The sequence below is a fragment of the Stenella coeruleoalba genome (genome assembly GCF_951394435.1).
Source record: "Stenella coeruleoalba genome assembly, chromosome: 18".
NCBI classification, from domain to species: Eukaryota; Metazoa; Chordata; class Mammalia; order Artiodactyla; family Delphinidae; genus Stenella; species Stenella coeruleoalba.
Window position 1 is genome coordinate 67,841,726 of NC_137164.1, and position 15,417 is coordinate 67,857,142.

Consider the following 15,417-nt stretch of genomic DNA (forward strand, 5'->3'; position numbering starts at 1 on the left):
GTAAATAGAAGAACAGGATAAAGAAAACCTACTCTCTTTGTGTTATATTAAGATATAAGACTGTGTTATAGTTCATATTAAAATATTAAGAATTATTCATTATTAGAATAAAATATTTGAGTTATTTTTCTTATCGTTTACCTGAGAAGTAAATGTTGAGGCACATAACTTAGCAAAGTTATTAGATATAAATAATAGGAAAATTATGTGCTTCTTATTGTCAATATCTTAACTTCTAGAATTTTTTTAAAAAAGTGTATTTGTATTCTACATATCCAACAGCAGTTTATGTAGAAGTCAGTGAACTATGGTAATGTTGGGTGGTGGTAATATCCCACTTTAATTAACTGCATGACATAGAGCTTCCTTTGTTATTGAGGAGTGTGAATATACCTCATCTGTTTGATATACATCTAATAATCATATTTTTGTTAGCAATAGTTAAAGAGATAAGAACCAAAAGAACCAGTAAATATCTTTATCTCTAAAACAGTCTTCTTTTCTTTCAAGGTAAAATACGCACTGACTGACTACTATGTACAAGCACTGTATCTTAGTATTTAGATTTACGTCTGTTACTTTTGCTTTTGACATGTGGATTTAAGTGATATACTCTGAGGAGAATTGCAAGATAATTGCTTCTATAACTTACATAATTTATATGGCTCTATAATTTCCTTATATATGAAATAGAAGGAAGAGAGGGTTGGGCTGGAGTATATTATTTCCAGGATCCTTACCAGCTTTATAGTCAAATCAGAAAACTGCAGATCTTTTTCCATGTTTTATGCAGATTAATTATTTTTAAGGTAATCTCTGAAAGCCTATTAAAGGTGCAGGAACTAATTATTCCTTTCTGAAAATTAGTTATGGCTTGATTAACAAGCAAGTCTTTTTCATCCTTGGTATTGTTTTCAGAAGTAGAAGCAAGATATTCGATCAGAGTCTTTAAACTAGTGGAATACCTTGATTTTTATCTTAGATTTAATTCTACGCAATGCTAATCATCTTAACATTTGATGATTAAAAAAAAGAATTTCAAATTTGTGTATAACAAAAAAGAAGACTTGTATGGTGAATCAAAAACACTTCTTACAGCCTGCATTGTCCCCAATTTTTATTATTTTTGGAAATACTTTTTGGCAAATATTTTGTTTTGTAAGTTTTACATTCCTAATGTTGAAAAAAATTGTTTAGCAGGTGCCTGCTCCAATAGAAGCTGTAACTGTGTCATGAGGTATCTCGGAGGAAGTGCCTTTTTTGTTTTTTAATGGTAAAGGATGTAAGTAATCTCTCTCAAATGTCAGATTAATTTAGGGTGTGCACTTTCTTTTTCCCTTATGATTACGTAGGTAGGAAAATTGAATGTTCCAAACAACTCATGGAAAATATTCCACATCAACATTGTTTGTACCACAAATGCAGTTAAATTCTTTTAATGGAATACAGAGTTACAGGTAGATTGTTAAATATGAGAAAATGCTTTCTTGAAATAGGAAGGAAATTGTGTTTTTGAACAGTTGTTTCAAACATCATAAATATTCTTATTATAAATGATTTTTATCTACACTGATCTCTTTGATTAAGCCAGGGGAAAGTTATCAGAAAATAGAGCATGTTGAGATGAATTTCATGAATTCCACCCACCATAGCCTTGCTCTGATTAATTCAAATTTATAATGTCAATATTTTAAATAGAATTTAATCTTGAAATGATTACAGAATGGTGTGAAATGTGGTGTCCTTATACTAAAGATTACAGTAGTACATGTCTTTTTAGAGTTTACACTTTTTGAAAGCTGGCAGGACCTCCATTTGGATGTTCTCACATTGTCTTTATTTCCCCTTTATCTCTGATGTTGTAAATGATTAGTTTTATGATTATTCTGCTTATGGTTAGGGAAACCAGTTGTAGATACGGAAGAATATATGTGGGAAGATGTGTCTTTCTCAGTAGCCCAGGTGCGAGATGGGTGGCAGGTTTGGATAAGGCGGTAGTGGTGCAGATGCAGAGAACCTGGGCAGTTTGAAAGCCTTTTGAGTCAGCTGTTACTCCTAAACCTGTTTCCTATGCTCTTCGGCATAATCTCTCTACTTGCTCTCAACCTTTTTCCACTGTGCCTTCTGTATCTCTTGCTTTGTCATCAGCCATGTCCCCTGGATTCTCAGCCTTTTCTCTGAATGTTCTGCCTCTTAACTTGCCTTAACAGAAAGAAACCTGGGGGGAGATTTGCTCTCATACTGCATGCACCTCAGAGATGGGAGTTGGGAATGTTTTTCTCCTGGTGTCACTCTAGATAACTGTTCCCCTCCCTCTTATAAAACCCTTGTTCTTTGAAGCTCACTTTCATTGGTCTACATCACCACCTCCCCTTCCTCTTGTCAACCTTCACGTTCCCTCGCCTGCATCCCTCCCCCTGCAACTGAAGACTAGCAACCAGTTCATGGTCTGTCTCTCTGCCTCAACACAACCGTTAGTCCTTATGTTTTCCCTCCATTCATGAATCCACTTCCATTTTTCTATCATTTATCCAGCTTAGATTCCCTGGCCTATAATTGTAGTCATTCACTTAACAAATACCCTTAACTTCTTCAACCCCTTCATTCTTCCATCAATACCAAACTCAAATGAACTCAACCTCTTGCTTTCTTTATGCCCATCTCAAACAAGGTACCTGAGCATTGCTGGAGGATGGTCCATACCATTACCTGGCCACAGTGTCTCACTGCAGCTGCGCTTTGAACCCTGTGTGGCAGTTTTGCTGTTTTTCCAAAAGGTCACTGTTCTCCCTTTTCCTCAGTGACTGTTTCATATCTTGACCTCTGTGTTCCCAGTTCCCAGTTTCCTCCCCCAGTTTATATTACTCCTGAGTATACTACTTCTCTCCACTACCAGTAGTCTAGACCTGGTCCCCATAATTCTTATTTTTGTTTCATCTAATGCATTCTCCAAGCTGTAGCCAGAATGATCTTTTAAAAATACAAAGCTAATGATGTCACTCTCCAGTTGGAATCCTTTAGTGTTTCCCACTGTTCCATCCTCTTTCTGGGTGCCATGTTCTCCTTGGTTTCCTGTCTTCTGCACACTGGTTTCAAATAAGCTAAGCTCTTTCTTGCCTCGGATTTTTTTTCTACATGATATTCTCTCTGGATATTCCCACCTACCACTACCACATTAACTCCCACTCACTCTTCAGATCTTAGCTTAAAGATCACCTCCTTAGAGAGGTCTTCCTTCCTGCTGAGAAGTAAAGAGTAATGAGCATAAGAAGAGAGTAAAAAAATTGCTGAAGAAGATTTGTGATCTTTCAGAATACAGTTTTAGCAGCCAGATTGTAGAAGGTTAAGGGGAAAGGTATGTAGTAAGAAAGTAGGTGCAGAGCAACTTATTCTACAACCGGTCAGAGAGAAGAGGAGAATAAATAGTTTGGTGGTTGGAGGGCATAGCGGGCCAAGTGCACGTGCTTTGAAAATATGGGAATCCTGTGTGTGCTTGAAAACGGAGGGGAAGCGGCCAGTGTGTGAATGTCAGTAGAGGAAAGAAGATGGTTGATGATGCATGAAAATAAGAGGACTTATGTCTCAACGTCTCATGGCTTCAGTTTTGGCAAAGAGGAGAGGAGGTCATCTGCCAAGAGTGTGGGTCAGTATTAGATGATAATTAGTGTAAAGTCGTACACTTGAGTCCTATGCCTGTTTAAAGACTAACTTTATGTTTGAGTTAGTGTTTCTAAATAGAGATGTTGAGTCTTTGGATTGTTTTTTAAATACAGAGTTTTAAAATAATTTAAAATATTATGGTGTTTTCATGGTGCTAGAACAGTTCTACAATATCGTCTGCCTTGAAAGGTGTGAAATTTTATTTGAGCCCCAGAGTTTTATGTCATTTGTCACTTCACTCTTGGTCTCTCTTATCCCCACACTGAATTTTACTTAATTTGTTAACTTTTATTGCCTATTAAAGGAAGAATCTTAAAAACTTCCAACCTCAAACAGAGGTCTTTGAGCAAAACAAAAATCCCTTTCCTGTATTAGAATTTGCCATATCAGAAATTAACTCTCTAAATATATCTTAAATAAAAGGGCTTTGCAACCATCAAACTGTAGAATATGAGACCTAGAGGAGTTCTTCACCATTGTTGGTTTAACTCCCTCATTTTCAGATGAGAATGAGAGTTGAGAAAGAGAGATTGTCTGAAATGTGTTGTCAGCTTGGGTGTTGTAGATGAAATCAGTAAATCTACAACCAGAGAAATTGAAAAGAGTATTGCTCTGTTAACCAAAATGAAGTTTTAAAACAACAGCTACTATTTATTGTGTGCTGTTAGTGAAAGATCTAAAGTAGGTATTGATTGTATGCTATAATGAAAGAGGAATTAGGCACTTACACGTCTCCTCACTTAAAAAATTTTTATAAAATACATATACAATTTTATACATATATAAAATTCAAAAAGTGTGAGTGGGTTTGCAGTGAAAAGCAAGCTTCCCTTCCATCTCTGTCCCTCAGCCACTCTGCTCCTCTTATACATTTGTCCAGCGATATTCTATGCATTTAAAACACACACTTAAAAGGTTTTTCCTTAATAAATGATAGCATATTTTATATAGTATTCTGTATTTTCTTGGAGATGGTTTCATATCAGTATGTATAGAGATGCCTCATTTTTAAAGAAGGGGCACTAGGTTCTTATATGCTGCAGGTTATGTTTATATGATACACTTTAAGGACAGCTTGGCTGGGTATAAAAAGAGAATGTTGGGGGGCAACATTTTCTTTTTTTCGTACTTATACCACATTGCTCTGTGGTCTTCTGTATCAGTGTTGCTCTTGAGAAGTTAAGCTGACCTGAGTTTTTTTCCTTGCTTGTGCATGATTTCATATTTTTGCCTAAATAGCCACATAATTCTTTCTTTATTCTTAATGTTCCATAATCATCATTGATCTACAAATTCAAGGTTTTATTTATTTTGCAAAGCTTTACCCTAAATGAATCTACATTTACTCTTCTTTCTTTCTTTCCTTTTTTTTTGGGCCGTGCCACGCAGCTTGTGGGATCTTAGTTCTCCCAACCAGGGATTGAACCCAGGCCCTCAGCAGTGAAAGCGCTGAGTCCTAACCACTGAACTGCCAGAGAATTCCCTGTTCTTTCTTTATAGCATTTTCGAAGGAGAATTTGTATATACTTTGGATCCCATTTCTCCCTCCTCCATATCTATTGTCTTCTCTATAAATTGTTTTTATATTGTTGGTCTTTTCCACTTTGTTTTATATGATTTCTGTATGTCCTTTTCTTTCTTTTTAGTCACACTTATTCTATTTTTAGTGCTTCTTAATGTGGCTTTTATCTCTATAATGTTATTTTTCTCTTCATTTTTTTCTAAGTTCTGCCAGCTTGATTTTCATTTCCTTCTGTTGTTGTTCAATCTCTTCTTTGAACCTTTGTTTTTCTTCTTTGAGCTCATTTTTTTTTAAAGAAGGGTCACGTTTCCTATGGTTGTCTTTGAGACTTTGGAGAATTATTTATCTGAACTCTTCCTGTGTTTCTTTGAGGAGTTCTTGTGTTACATGCTCTTTATTTACCTTTTTCTTTTTACAAATTTTTTTTGAGAATTGTATGCAAAGATTCAGTATTGATTGTTTTCTGATTATTATTTATGTTGCAATAAGGTAAGTGGTTGGTTATAAGCATGGGCAGCCTACAGCTTTTCCTTGTCAGGCTTGTTACCCTAATACCCTCTCACCATATCTGTTACTTCCTTTGCCCTAGATTTCATTTCTCATTAGTTTTGGCATTGAAAAGATAGGGTGGTTCTTTATGTCAGGTTCTCAGTGTCGTACTAGTGAAATGCCACTTACACTCTGCCTCTGCTGCTTCAGTCCCCTTGGCTGAAGAGTTAGGTGTAAACAATATGTATGGCATAGTAACAAGAATTCTTCAGTGGTCTGCCTCCACCTTTTTATGGTATTAAACTGTGGTTTAAAGAGACATTCCCTACCTCTCCTACGGTTTATACTTACATCTAGCTTCCACTCATCTAATGATAGCATCAGTAGAATCATTGCATCTACTGTTCAGAACTATGGGAGTTTTGTTTTGTTGTTTGTTTTTGTTGTTTAGAAATCTGTTTATTGCTTGAGGCCTGACAAGGCATGTGATGGCTTTCAGCATGTTCTCTTCCCTCATTTAAAATTTGCAGATATGTTTCATAGCTTAGGATTTGGAGCTTATCCCTTCAGTTATATAGTGAAGTTGCAAATTTAGACTCATTACTTACCAGGTGTATAAGGAAATGTAGTTTTTTTTTTTTTTATCACATATGATCTTTAGTAGGGGGCGAGGGGGAAGAAAAACTTGCTAATAAGCAGGATCTTGGTCTCTTTTGGTTTAACTCATTTCTTTCAGGTACTACAGTACTTCAGGTTTCTTCCTCTCCCTCCCACTTCCACTAACATGTGGATTCTGGGTGAATGTGAGAGGGGCCTCTGGGGATGCGGTCACATTGGTCTCATAACCATGGAGGTGGGACAGAGAACTCAAACCCACAGTGTCCTTGCAAGGCTTTGCTGCAAAAGGACCTGGACCGGTGACTGTTGATCCTGTTTGTCATCAAAGAGGCTTCTAAAAAGAAACGAAATTGAGCTATTTGTAATGAGGTGGATAGACCTAGAGTCTGTCATACAGAGTGAAGTAAGTCAGAAAGAGAGAGACAGATACCGTATGCTAACACATATATATGGAATTTAAGAAAAAAAAGATGTCGTGAAGAACCTAGGGGTAAGACAGGAATAAAGACACAGACCTACTAGAGAATGGACTTGAGGATATGGGAAGGGGGAAGGGTAAGCTGTGACAAAGCAAGAGAGAGGCATGGACGTATATACACTACCAAACAAGGTAGATAGCTAGTGGGAAGCAGCTGCATAGCACAGGGAGATCAGCTTGTTGCTTTGTGACCGCCTGGAGGGGTGGGATAGGGAGGGTGGGAGGAAGGGAGACACAAGAGGGAAGAGATATGGGAACATATGTATATATATAACTGATTCATTTTGTTGTAAAGCAGAAACTAACACACCATTGTAAAGCAATTATACTCCAATAAAGATGTTAAAAAAAAAAGAGGCTTCTGCTACCCGTGGTCCTGGTTACTATTTGCCTTCAGTCATGGAGTCCCCAGTTCTATGTGGTCTTTATCCTGACCCAGACTCTCTCTAGTCATCTCAGTAGGACAGGTAGAAACTTTTAGATTCCTACTACTATGATGTACTGGGATCATCTTTCCAGCCTGTTTCTCCATCAGTGCTATATTGTTATTCCCGCTATGTTCCAGAAGTAGACCTGTAGCCCAGATATTTTTAGGGTACCTGCTACCAGTCAGAATACCATCTCTCTCTACTGCCACCCCCATACCTGTTTCCAAGGATCCATGAAAGAGAGGAAATGGGGCTACTGCGATCTCTCCATCTTCTGTCTTTCCTTCATATAATTTAATTTTCATGTTTCTGTCTGGAAGGAACTTGCGTTCTGTCCTTCTTGCCAAGGTAACATTCACATCCACTCATCCAGTAGCAGAGGATACAGGGAGAGAAATCGATTTATCAGGAAGGGAAGATAAATCAAAGGTAGTTCAAAAATACTGTTTTCAGTTTTTGAAGAGGTATGTTTTTTCCTTATGTTTTCATTTTTTAAGAGTCAGATTTATTGAGGTACAATCTGTATAAAATTTACTCTTTTTAATTGTGTGGTTTGGTTGAGTTTTGACAAAATATGTAGTTGTGTAATCAGCACCAATATCAAGATTTAGGACATTGCCATCACCCCCACAATTTCCCTCATTCCCCTTCCTAGTCAGTCACCCTCCTACCCTTGCCTCCTACCAACCGCTGGTCTGATTCCTGCCATATAATGTCAAATACATGGGATCACACAGTGTGTATTCTTTTGTTTCAGCCTCCTTTCACTTAGCATAATGTTTTGAAATGCTTATTGCTAGTTAGATCATTGTGTGGATATACCGTATTTGTTTATCCATTATTCAGTTCATTTGGACTTTTGGGGTTTTTCCAGTTTGAGGCTGATGTAAACATTCTGCTATATATATTCTGCTATCATAAACAAGCTTCTCAGAGCTTTCATGTATAGGTCTTTGTGTGTACATGGCCTTTCAATTCTCTGGGGTTTTCTAAAGTGGGTCTACTATTTTGCATTCCTGCCAGCAATGTATGAAAGTTTCAGTTGCTCCACTGTTTACCAGCTCCTAGTATTACCACTCTGTTTAATTTTAGCGGATGTGGAACACTCTTTCATTATAACTTTAATTTGGCTTTCCCTAATGACCATTTCATTATTTTGAGCATCTTTTCGTGTGCTTGTCATCCGTCTCCTTTGATGCAGTGTCTATTCAAATCTTTCGTCCATTAAAAAGAAAATGAGTTGGTTTTGTTTTTGCGTTATAAGTTCTTTATATATTTTGGATACAAGTCCATTATTTTGCATATATTTTTTCACAACCTGTGGCTTGACTTTCCTTTTCTTAAAAGTGTCTTTCAAACAGAAGTTTTAAATTTTGATGAAGTTAAATTCATCTGTTTTTTCTCATAAGATTTGCATTTTTTGTATCCTAAGAAATCTTTGCCTGGCCCTAAGTCATAAAGATTTTCTCTCATGTTTTCCAAAAGTTTTATAGTTTTAGGCTTTGCATTTAGTTAGTTAGTTTTTTTTTTTTGCGGTACGCGGGCCTCTCACTGTTGTGGCCTCTCCCGTTGCGGCGCACAGGCTGTGGACGCGCAGGCTCTGTGGCTATGGCTCACGGGCCCAGCCGCTCCGCGGTATGTGGGATCTTTCCGGACCGGGGCACGAACCTGTGTCCCCTGCAGCGGCACGTGGACTCTCAACCACTGTGCCACCAGGGAAGCCCTATGTCTCCGTTTTTTAGATCTTCTTTAATTTCTCATAAAGTAATGCTTCTGGTTTTTGAAAAAATAAAGTCCACCCTCCATGTTTTCATTTGTTACTTATTTTTTAACAGCTTCATTGAGATACAATTCACATACCGTGTAATTTACCTGTTTGAGTATAATTCAGTAGAGTGTAGTATATTCACAGAGTTGTGCCACCATCACCACAGTCAATTTTAGAACAGTTTCATCATGTCCAACAAGAAAGCCTATTACGCATAGCCACCACCCCTCAACCTCCCCGCCCCAGTCCATTCCCCTCACGACTCCTGCTTAACACAGCTGCTAGTTTGCTTCCTGTCTCTTCCAGATTTTTCTATTCTGGATTTCCTATAAGTGGAACTATATAATTTGTGGTCCTCTGGGACTGTCTTCTTGCAGTTACCATGTTTTCAGGGTTCATCTATGTTGTAGCATGTGTTAGTATTTCATCCTTTTTAAATTGCCAAATAATATTCCACCATATGGATATATCACAGTTTGTTTTGACATTCATAAAAATGGTTTATTTCAGGGTGTAACAACTTGGTTCTTCCTCTAACATGATTTGAGTAGATTAGATTCTTTCCTCAGTTCCCCTTCATGTGCCCCAATGATAGCAATTACGGTTTCATTGTCAGCCCTGTTGACTGGAAATTAATATCAGATAACAAATTTTAAATGATTATCATTCAAAACCTTTCTTTACAACCTCTAACTTTTTTTTTAACAAATAAAACTTTTATAATTGATTACTGAACTTTTTTTAACTTTTAAATTTAGAAACATTTTAAAGCAATATTTCAGTTTTAGAATATCTTTTTAGCATTTAATATTTGTAAAACCTACCTACTAAGAGCTTCTTTTGGAAATCTTTCATTGCATAAGGAGATACTTAATTTGGGGGGCAAGGGCTACATAGGATCATTTAAAATGGATCAGTGCTGCTTTAATCAAAACTGTAGCCTTTTCTGCTTCTCAGACCTTTATCATGTAGTATTTTAATAGTAAGTAATCTGTGAGATAGTACGATTATCTGACCTTATTTTTAAAACTAGTTTAAAGGTAAGACAGTAAAATTACTAGAGACAGGGGAAGAGAGAAAATATTTAGGACCTACCATGACAAGCATATTGGTAGAGACTTTCATATGTTAACTTATTTAATCTTTAGAGCACCCCCCTCTCAGATAGCTATTTTTACTGTGTTATAGTTTGGGAACTGAAGCTCAGAGAGGTTAAATACTCCAACTTAGTAAACAGCTTGCACTTGATAAAGCAACAGTGTCAAGTGAGACCCAAGTCAGTGTGATTCCAAAGCCATTGTTTTTTCTTCCATGTAACTGGATTGTACTGTGGGTACAGAGAGGCCACTAAACCCAGAAACGCAAGCCAGTGTGTGATACATGTCCTACTGATACTTCAGTACATAGCCAATAACATATCTTTGCGGAAATATATATACATAAATACCTATCCAAACATATACATCTAAATATATAGGTACACACGTATTCTTCTAAACAGTGTTAAGTCTGTGTGCCTTTGATTATAGCGAGTGAGTATCTTTTAAGAGAATCGATAGTGAAAGAATTGTTAGGGATCAGTGTATCTTGGCTGTGCCACAGGTTTATTTTGAAACTTCAGCAAACTTAAATCTCTCTTTGTTAGGTTGTTTACTGTAGACTTAAAGTAGTGTTATTTTCGCTTACTTCTCACATTGAAGAGTTAGCAAATGAGTGAATGAAAAGGAAGAAGTAAGGAATGGTACTTTTAAGTTAGCTTTGAGGGTTTTTTTCCTTTCAATTACTTTTATTTATTTGAATAATAAAATTTTTCTATTAAGAATATCTGTTTTAAAAGGTAATGGGCTTTTGGAGGTAACTTCTTGAATGACGACTGGATGAAATCATTTATGATGGACAGAAATAGGACAGAAGTTTGCAAAGTTCAAATAGACTTTTGATATTCAACGCCAAAAACTTTTGCCTAATTAAAGCTTCTGTTTAATTAAGATAACAATGCATAGTCCTTCATTAAAATTAACACAGAAAAAGTTCTTTGTCGGTCCTTGGAGAGGATATTATGTGCAAGCCCTGTTGTGTGGGTCGCAAAATGTCACTGGCATTTATATGCATTACTCGTCTAATTGCAGTAAATGTAGCACGCTGGATAGGGTTAGACTTAGAAGGCTGCTTGTTACTTACTGGAAATCACTTGAAACCTCAGTACCCAGAGGCAGCTGTGCCCAGGTCCTCACCTCTCCCCAGAGATGGCTGAGAAGACTCTCATTGGACCCTGTCTTTCATGGTGAGAGCAGTAAACATGACAGGTTGTTTGGGGAGCCATCTGTTTAAAATGGCTGCTGCTTTGTATGCAGCAGTGAACTTGAGATCAGTTTTCTGTCTTTCTTCATGGTAACAGTCTTATTTGGTGTCACAACAGGTGGAAGTTGATGAGTCGAAACTAAATGTGACCGGCGCGTGGAACCTGGCTTCACCCTTATTGTCTGTCAACGTTGATGGCACGCAGAGGATGATACAGGTAAATGTTCTGGTGAGGTGCTTAGAGGGCTCCATCAAGTCCAGAATCCTTACCAATACCTGTGTGGTTAATACTTACAGACAGAGTATGGAAAACCTACATTTTATCCACCTCATACATTTTATAGTTGAAAACACTTTTTCTTATTTTAGAGGATCTTGAGTTAAGTCCTATTCTGAGGAATCAATGTGTTCCTTTTTCAGGCAGTCTGGGAAGGTTATATATTATACTTTGTTATAAAGCATCCTGCGTGCCTTTCTAAAAACATCGGAAGATTAGCAGTTTTCTTTGCCGTTGTGGGTTTTTAGTTGTAAAATATGACTGACGTTGTTACCTTTCTTTCCTCTGTAATTGGAATTGTGTGGTATTAAATCAGCAGAAGCAGAGCTGTTCAGGTTGACTTGCCATAGCACATCGATGCCTTTTAAAATTAATTAATTTATTTATTTATTTAGTTTTGGGCTGTGTTGGATCTTCGTTGCTGCGCGCGGGCTTTCTCTAGTTGTGGCGCGTGGGCTTCTCATTGTGGTGGCTTCTCTTGTTCTGGAGCACAGGCTCTAGGCATGCAGGCTGCAGTAGTTGTGGCACACGGGCTCAGCAGTTGTGGCTCGTGGGCTCTAGAACACAGGCTCAGTAGTTGTGGCGCATGGGCTTCCTTGCTCCGCGGCATGTGGGATCTTCCTGGACCAGGGCTCAAACCCGTGTCCCCTGCATTAGCAGGCGGATTCTTAACCACTGCGCCACCAGGGAAGTCCCTCAATGCCTTTTAAAAATTAAGTAATCTTAATTTGTTAACCTTTCTTTTCCCCCCAATATAAAATCTGTTGTATTGAGGAGGTACCTTGAAATCCAGAGTTGATTGAATGTTCTTTGTAAGCAGTGTCCTTCATTTGAAAGTAGAAAATCATGAAAAGAGGTGCTGCCAAAATTCCTTTACCTCACCACATAGTTGAGGTCCAGGAAAAGCAAATCAAAACAGCACAGAACATGTGGCTATCACATGCAGATAAAAATCCTAAACTCTCCATAGCATTAAATGCTCATTCTTTTTTCTTTTCTATGAAAATCTTCACATTCCCTTAAGTTGATTTTACACAGGAAACTGATTTTTTAAGCCTAGAGAAATCAAGAAAATCACATTTAAAGATTACTGTACACCAGGTTCATATATACTTCTGTTAGAAACCGTGGGACAGAGGATTCCAGAATCTCAATACATATTAATGACAAAACTGATTTTCAGGGTTCAATTAGTATATTACCTTTATGGTCACAAGAAGCATTGAACTCTCAGTAATGAGCCCTTATTTTGACTTTGGTTTTGTGACTTGCTCCAGTATATTTTCTCTCTCTCATATTTTCTTTCATGTTCTAAGTATGAGGTTAAACACTTGGAGACCCTTGCAAAAATTTCACTGCATAATTTCATATCACTGAGATCCAGTTATTATGTCTTCAGAAAACATGGTTTTGTTACACTTGTTTATGTTAATAGAATATACTCTGCACTGGATGTACTGGGGCTGACATTCATGTGTTTTGGTCTGGGGGACATAGTAGGACCTCTTGCTAGTGAGGAGAGAGAGATACAAAGTTCTACTTTCCAAATCTTTGTATCATGTTACTTTCAGTGTTCTTAATGACTGTGCAGATGGGTGTCTTAATAGCACTTTTACATGTAGAGTTTCTAGGTAAATTAACACTGGGTATGTATTTGGAATTATCCCCAGAAGTATTTTCACTAGCATAGGGATAATGCTCAGTAAATCCCTTTTCATTCTTATAAGTGCTTTGCTTAAAAAAGAAGTATTATTATGAAACAAATGGCACTCAAGGCAGACCCCGTGCCTCTTTGGAGGAGGTCATTCCTTCCAGTTAAGTGCTCCTTCATTGGAAAAAAGTAAACTCAGAGGGATGAATGGTATACTGGGGAAAAAAAAAAAAAAGAAAAAGTCACTTCCGTAATAGAAGATGAGGAAAATTTTTCCTCATCAGAACAGGTGAGTTTTACTTATTCTCTGTAGGCATTAGCACTCAGTGTTGACTCTCTGTCTCCAAAATATAATGTGGTCCCTGTGAAATTAATAATAATTATAATAATAATAAACAGTGCTTAATGTGTATCAGGTACAGTTCTAAGCATAGTACGTATATTAACTCATTTCATCTTCACAACAACTATATGAAGCAGGTGCTATTATTTATACTTTTGTAAATGAGGTAGCTGAGGCTCAGAGATAGTAGGTGACTTGCTGGGGTTCACATAGCTAATGGGGGATAGAGCCAAGATTGAAATCCAAGCAGCCTTGCTGTAGGATCTGTCAGCCACTACACTGTGCTACGGCAGGCTAAGTAATTTCCCTGTGATTACAGTACCAGGGAGAAGCTGAGCAGAAATTTGAACCCTGGCACTGTGACCCCAGGCTGTGTGCTTCTAACCACTATGCTGTACAGTACTTTTCAATTTTCCCACAGAGTTCTTCGGGTACTAATTTACCTCTCATTTGTGCTGTAAACCAGTGCTGCTCAGACTTTATTTAGTGTGCTTCAGAATCAAGTGGAAGATTGTTAAAACTCAGATTGTTGGACCCACCTGCAGAGTTTACTCTGATTTAGTAGGTCTGGGCTAGGCATGCATTTCTAAGTTCCTAGGTAGTGCTGATGCTGTAGGCGCCACAGTTTGAGAACCACTGCTTTAACCTTTTGTAATCAGAAGATAAGCTGGAAGTGATGAGCAAAGTGACTTAAGTAGGAGCCAAGTCGTTCGAAGACTTGTCAGTTACATAGTATAGATTCTGCTTTATTCTTAGGCCAGCGGGACCCATGGAAGAGTTATAACTAAGGAAGTGATGGTATGAACAGAATTGGAGTTTAGAAAGTTTTTTTCGGTTCCATTGTGGAAAATGGATTGAAGAAGAGTGAGATTGGAGGCAAAGAGAGGAATTAGGAGGTATCAGAAAAATGGGAAATCATTCTTCCTGGAAAATATTAGCAACAGTCGGGGTGAAGAGCACTGTATGAGGAAGGGGTCTGAAAGAACCACAGGACAGAAAGAACTGGTGGCCTCACAGTGATCTTTGTTGATTTCTCTTGCACCTGCCCTGAACCATGGATAGATGGTCAATGTTTATTCCTAACTCCTTTTGTCTCTATGCTGACTTCCTGGGCTGCATTGCCCAAGAGTTTCAGCTCATTACCTCCAAGCAAATAGCTATGAAAATGTGTTTGTATTTCTCTTGCCCTTGTTTATGGTAAATTCAGAGAAGAACTATGGGATGGATATTACCACAGGTGTTTTTCAAAAGCGATTTTACAGTAGTAACTGCTGTTCTTTTTTCCTTGGATTTTTGTATATACATTTAAACTTTTTATTATTGAAACAGTTTATATACGCAAAGTAACATGTATTAGTCTTATAAGAGGTAAAGAATAACTTAATGAGGCTGTTTACCCACCATCCAGATTAAATAAGGAAACCTTACCAATGCTATTGACTTTCTTCTGTGCATCCCCTGAGTAAATCCTCCTTCCTCCCGCCCCTAGAGGTAACCACCATACCGATTTTTAAACTTAGCACTTCCTTTTCCTTATGGATATTTACATATAGAGTAAAACTGTAAACAATGTATTATTTAGTTACTCGTGTTCTTGAACTTGATATAAATGGGACCATACTCTCTATGCTTCTCTAAGTTGCTTTTTCCTCCAGTGTTATGTTTGTGAGTTTGGTCTATGTTTATGAATGTAGTTTAGTTTATTTCCATGCTATATGTTATTAAATCATGTTAATTACCACAATTTGTTTATTCTTTTTCCCCTAGGTAGACATTTGTATTATTTATTTTGTTATCACAAACAATGGTTCTGTGAACATTTTTCTACTACGTGTTTCCTCTTGAAATAAGTGTTTCTTCAAGGAATATGCCAGTAGAATGG

At 37.4% G+C, this 15,417-nt stretch overlaps 1 protein-coding gene across 7 annotated transcripts in view; it reads left to right on the plus strand.

Moving 5' to 3' along the window:
- PCCA (propionyl-CoA carboxylase subunit alpha) overlaps nt 1–15,417 on the plus strand; it is a 389,313-nt gene that overhangs the window by 296,780 nt on the left and 77,116 nt on the right. For all 7 annotated transcript variants that reach the window (XR_013824953.1, XM_079903492.1, XM_079903491.1 and 4 more), the window contains one exon: nt 11,383–11,481. Coding sequence is in view for 6 of the 7 variants with exons in the window: in XM_079903492.1 (XP_079759618.1) it covers nt 11,383–11,481 (99 nt within the window). In the remaining variant the exon portion in view is untranslated. The remainder of the gene's footprint in view (nt 1–11,382; nt 11,482–15,417) is intronic.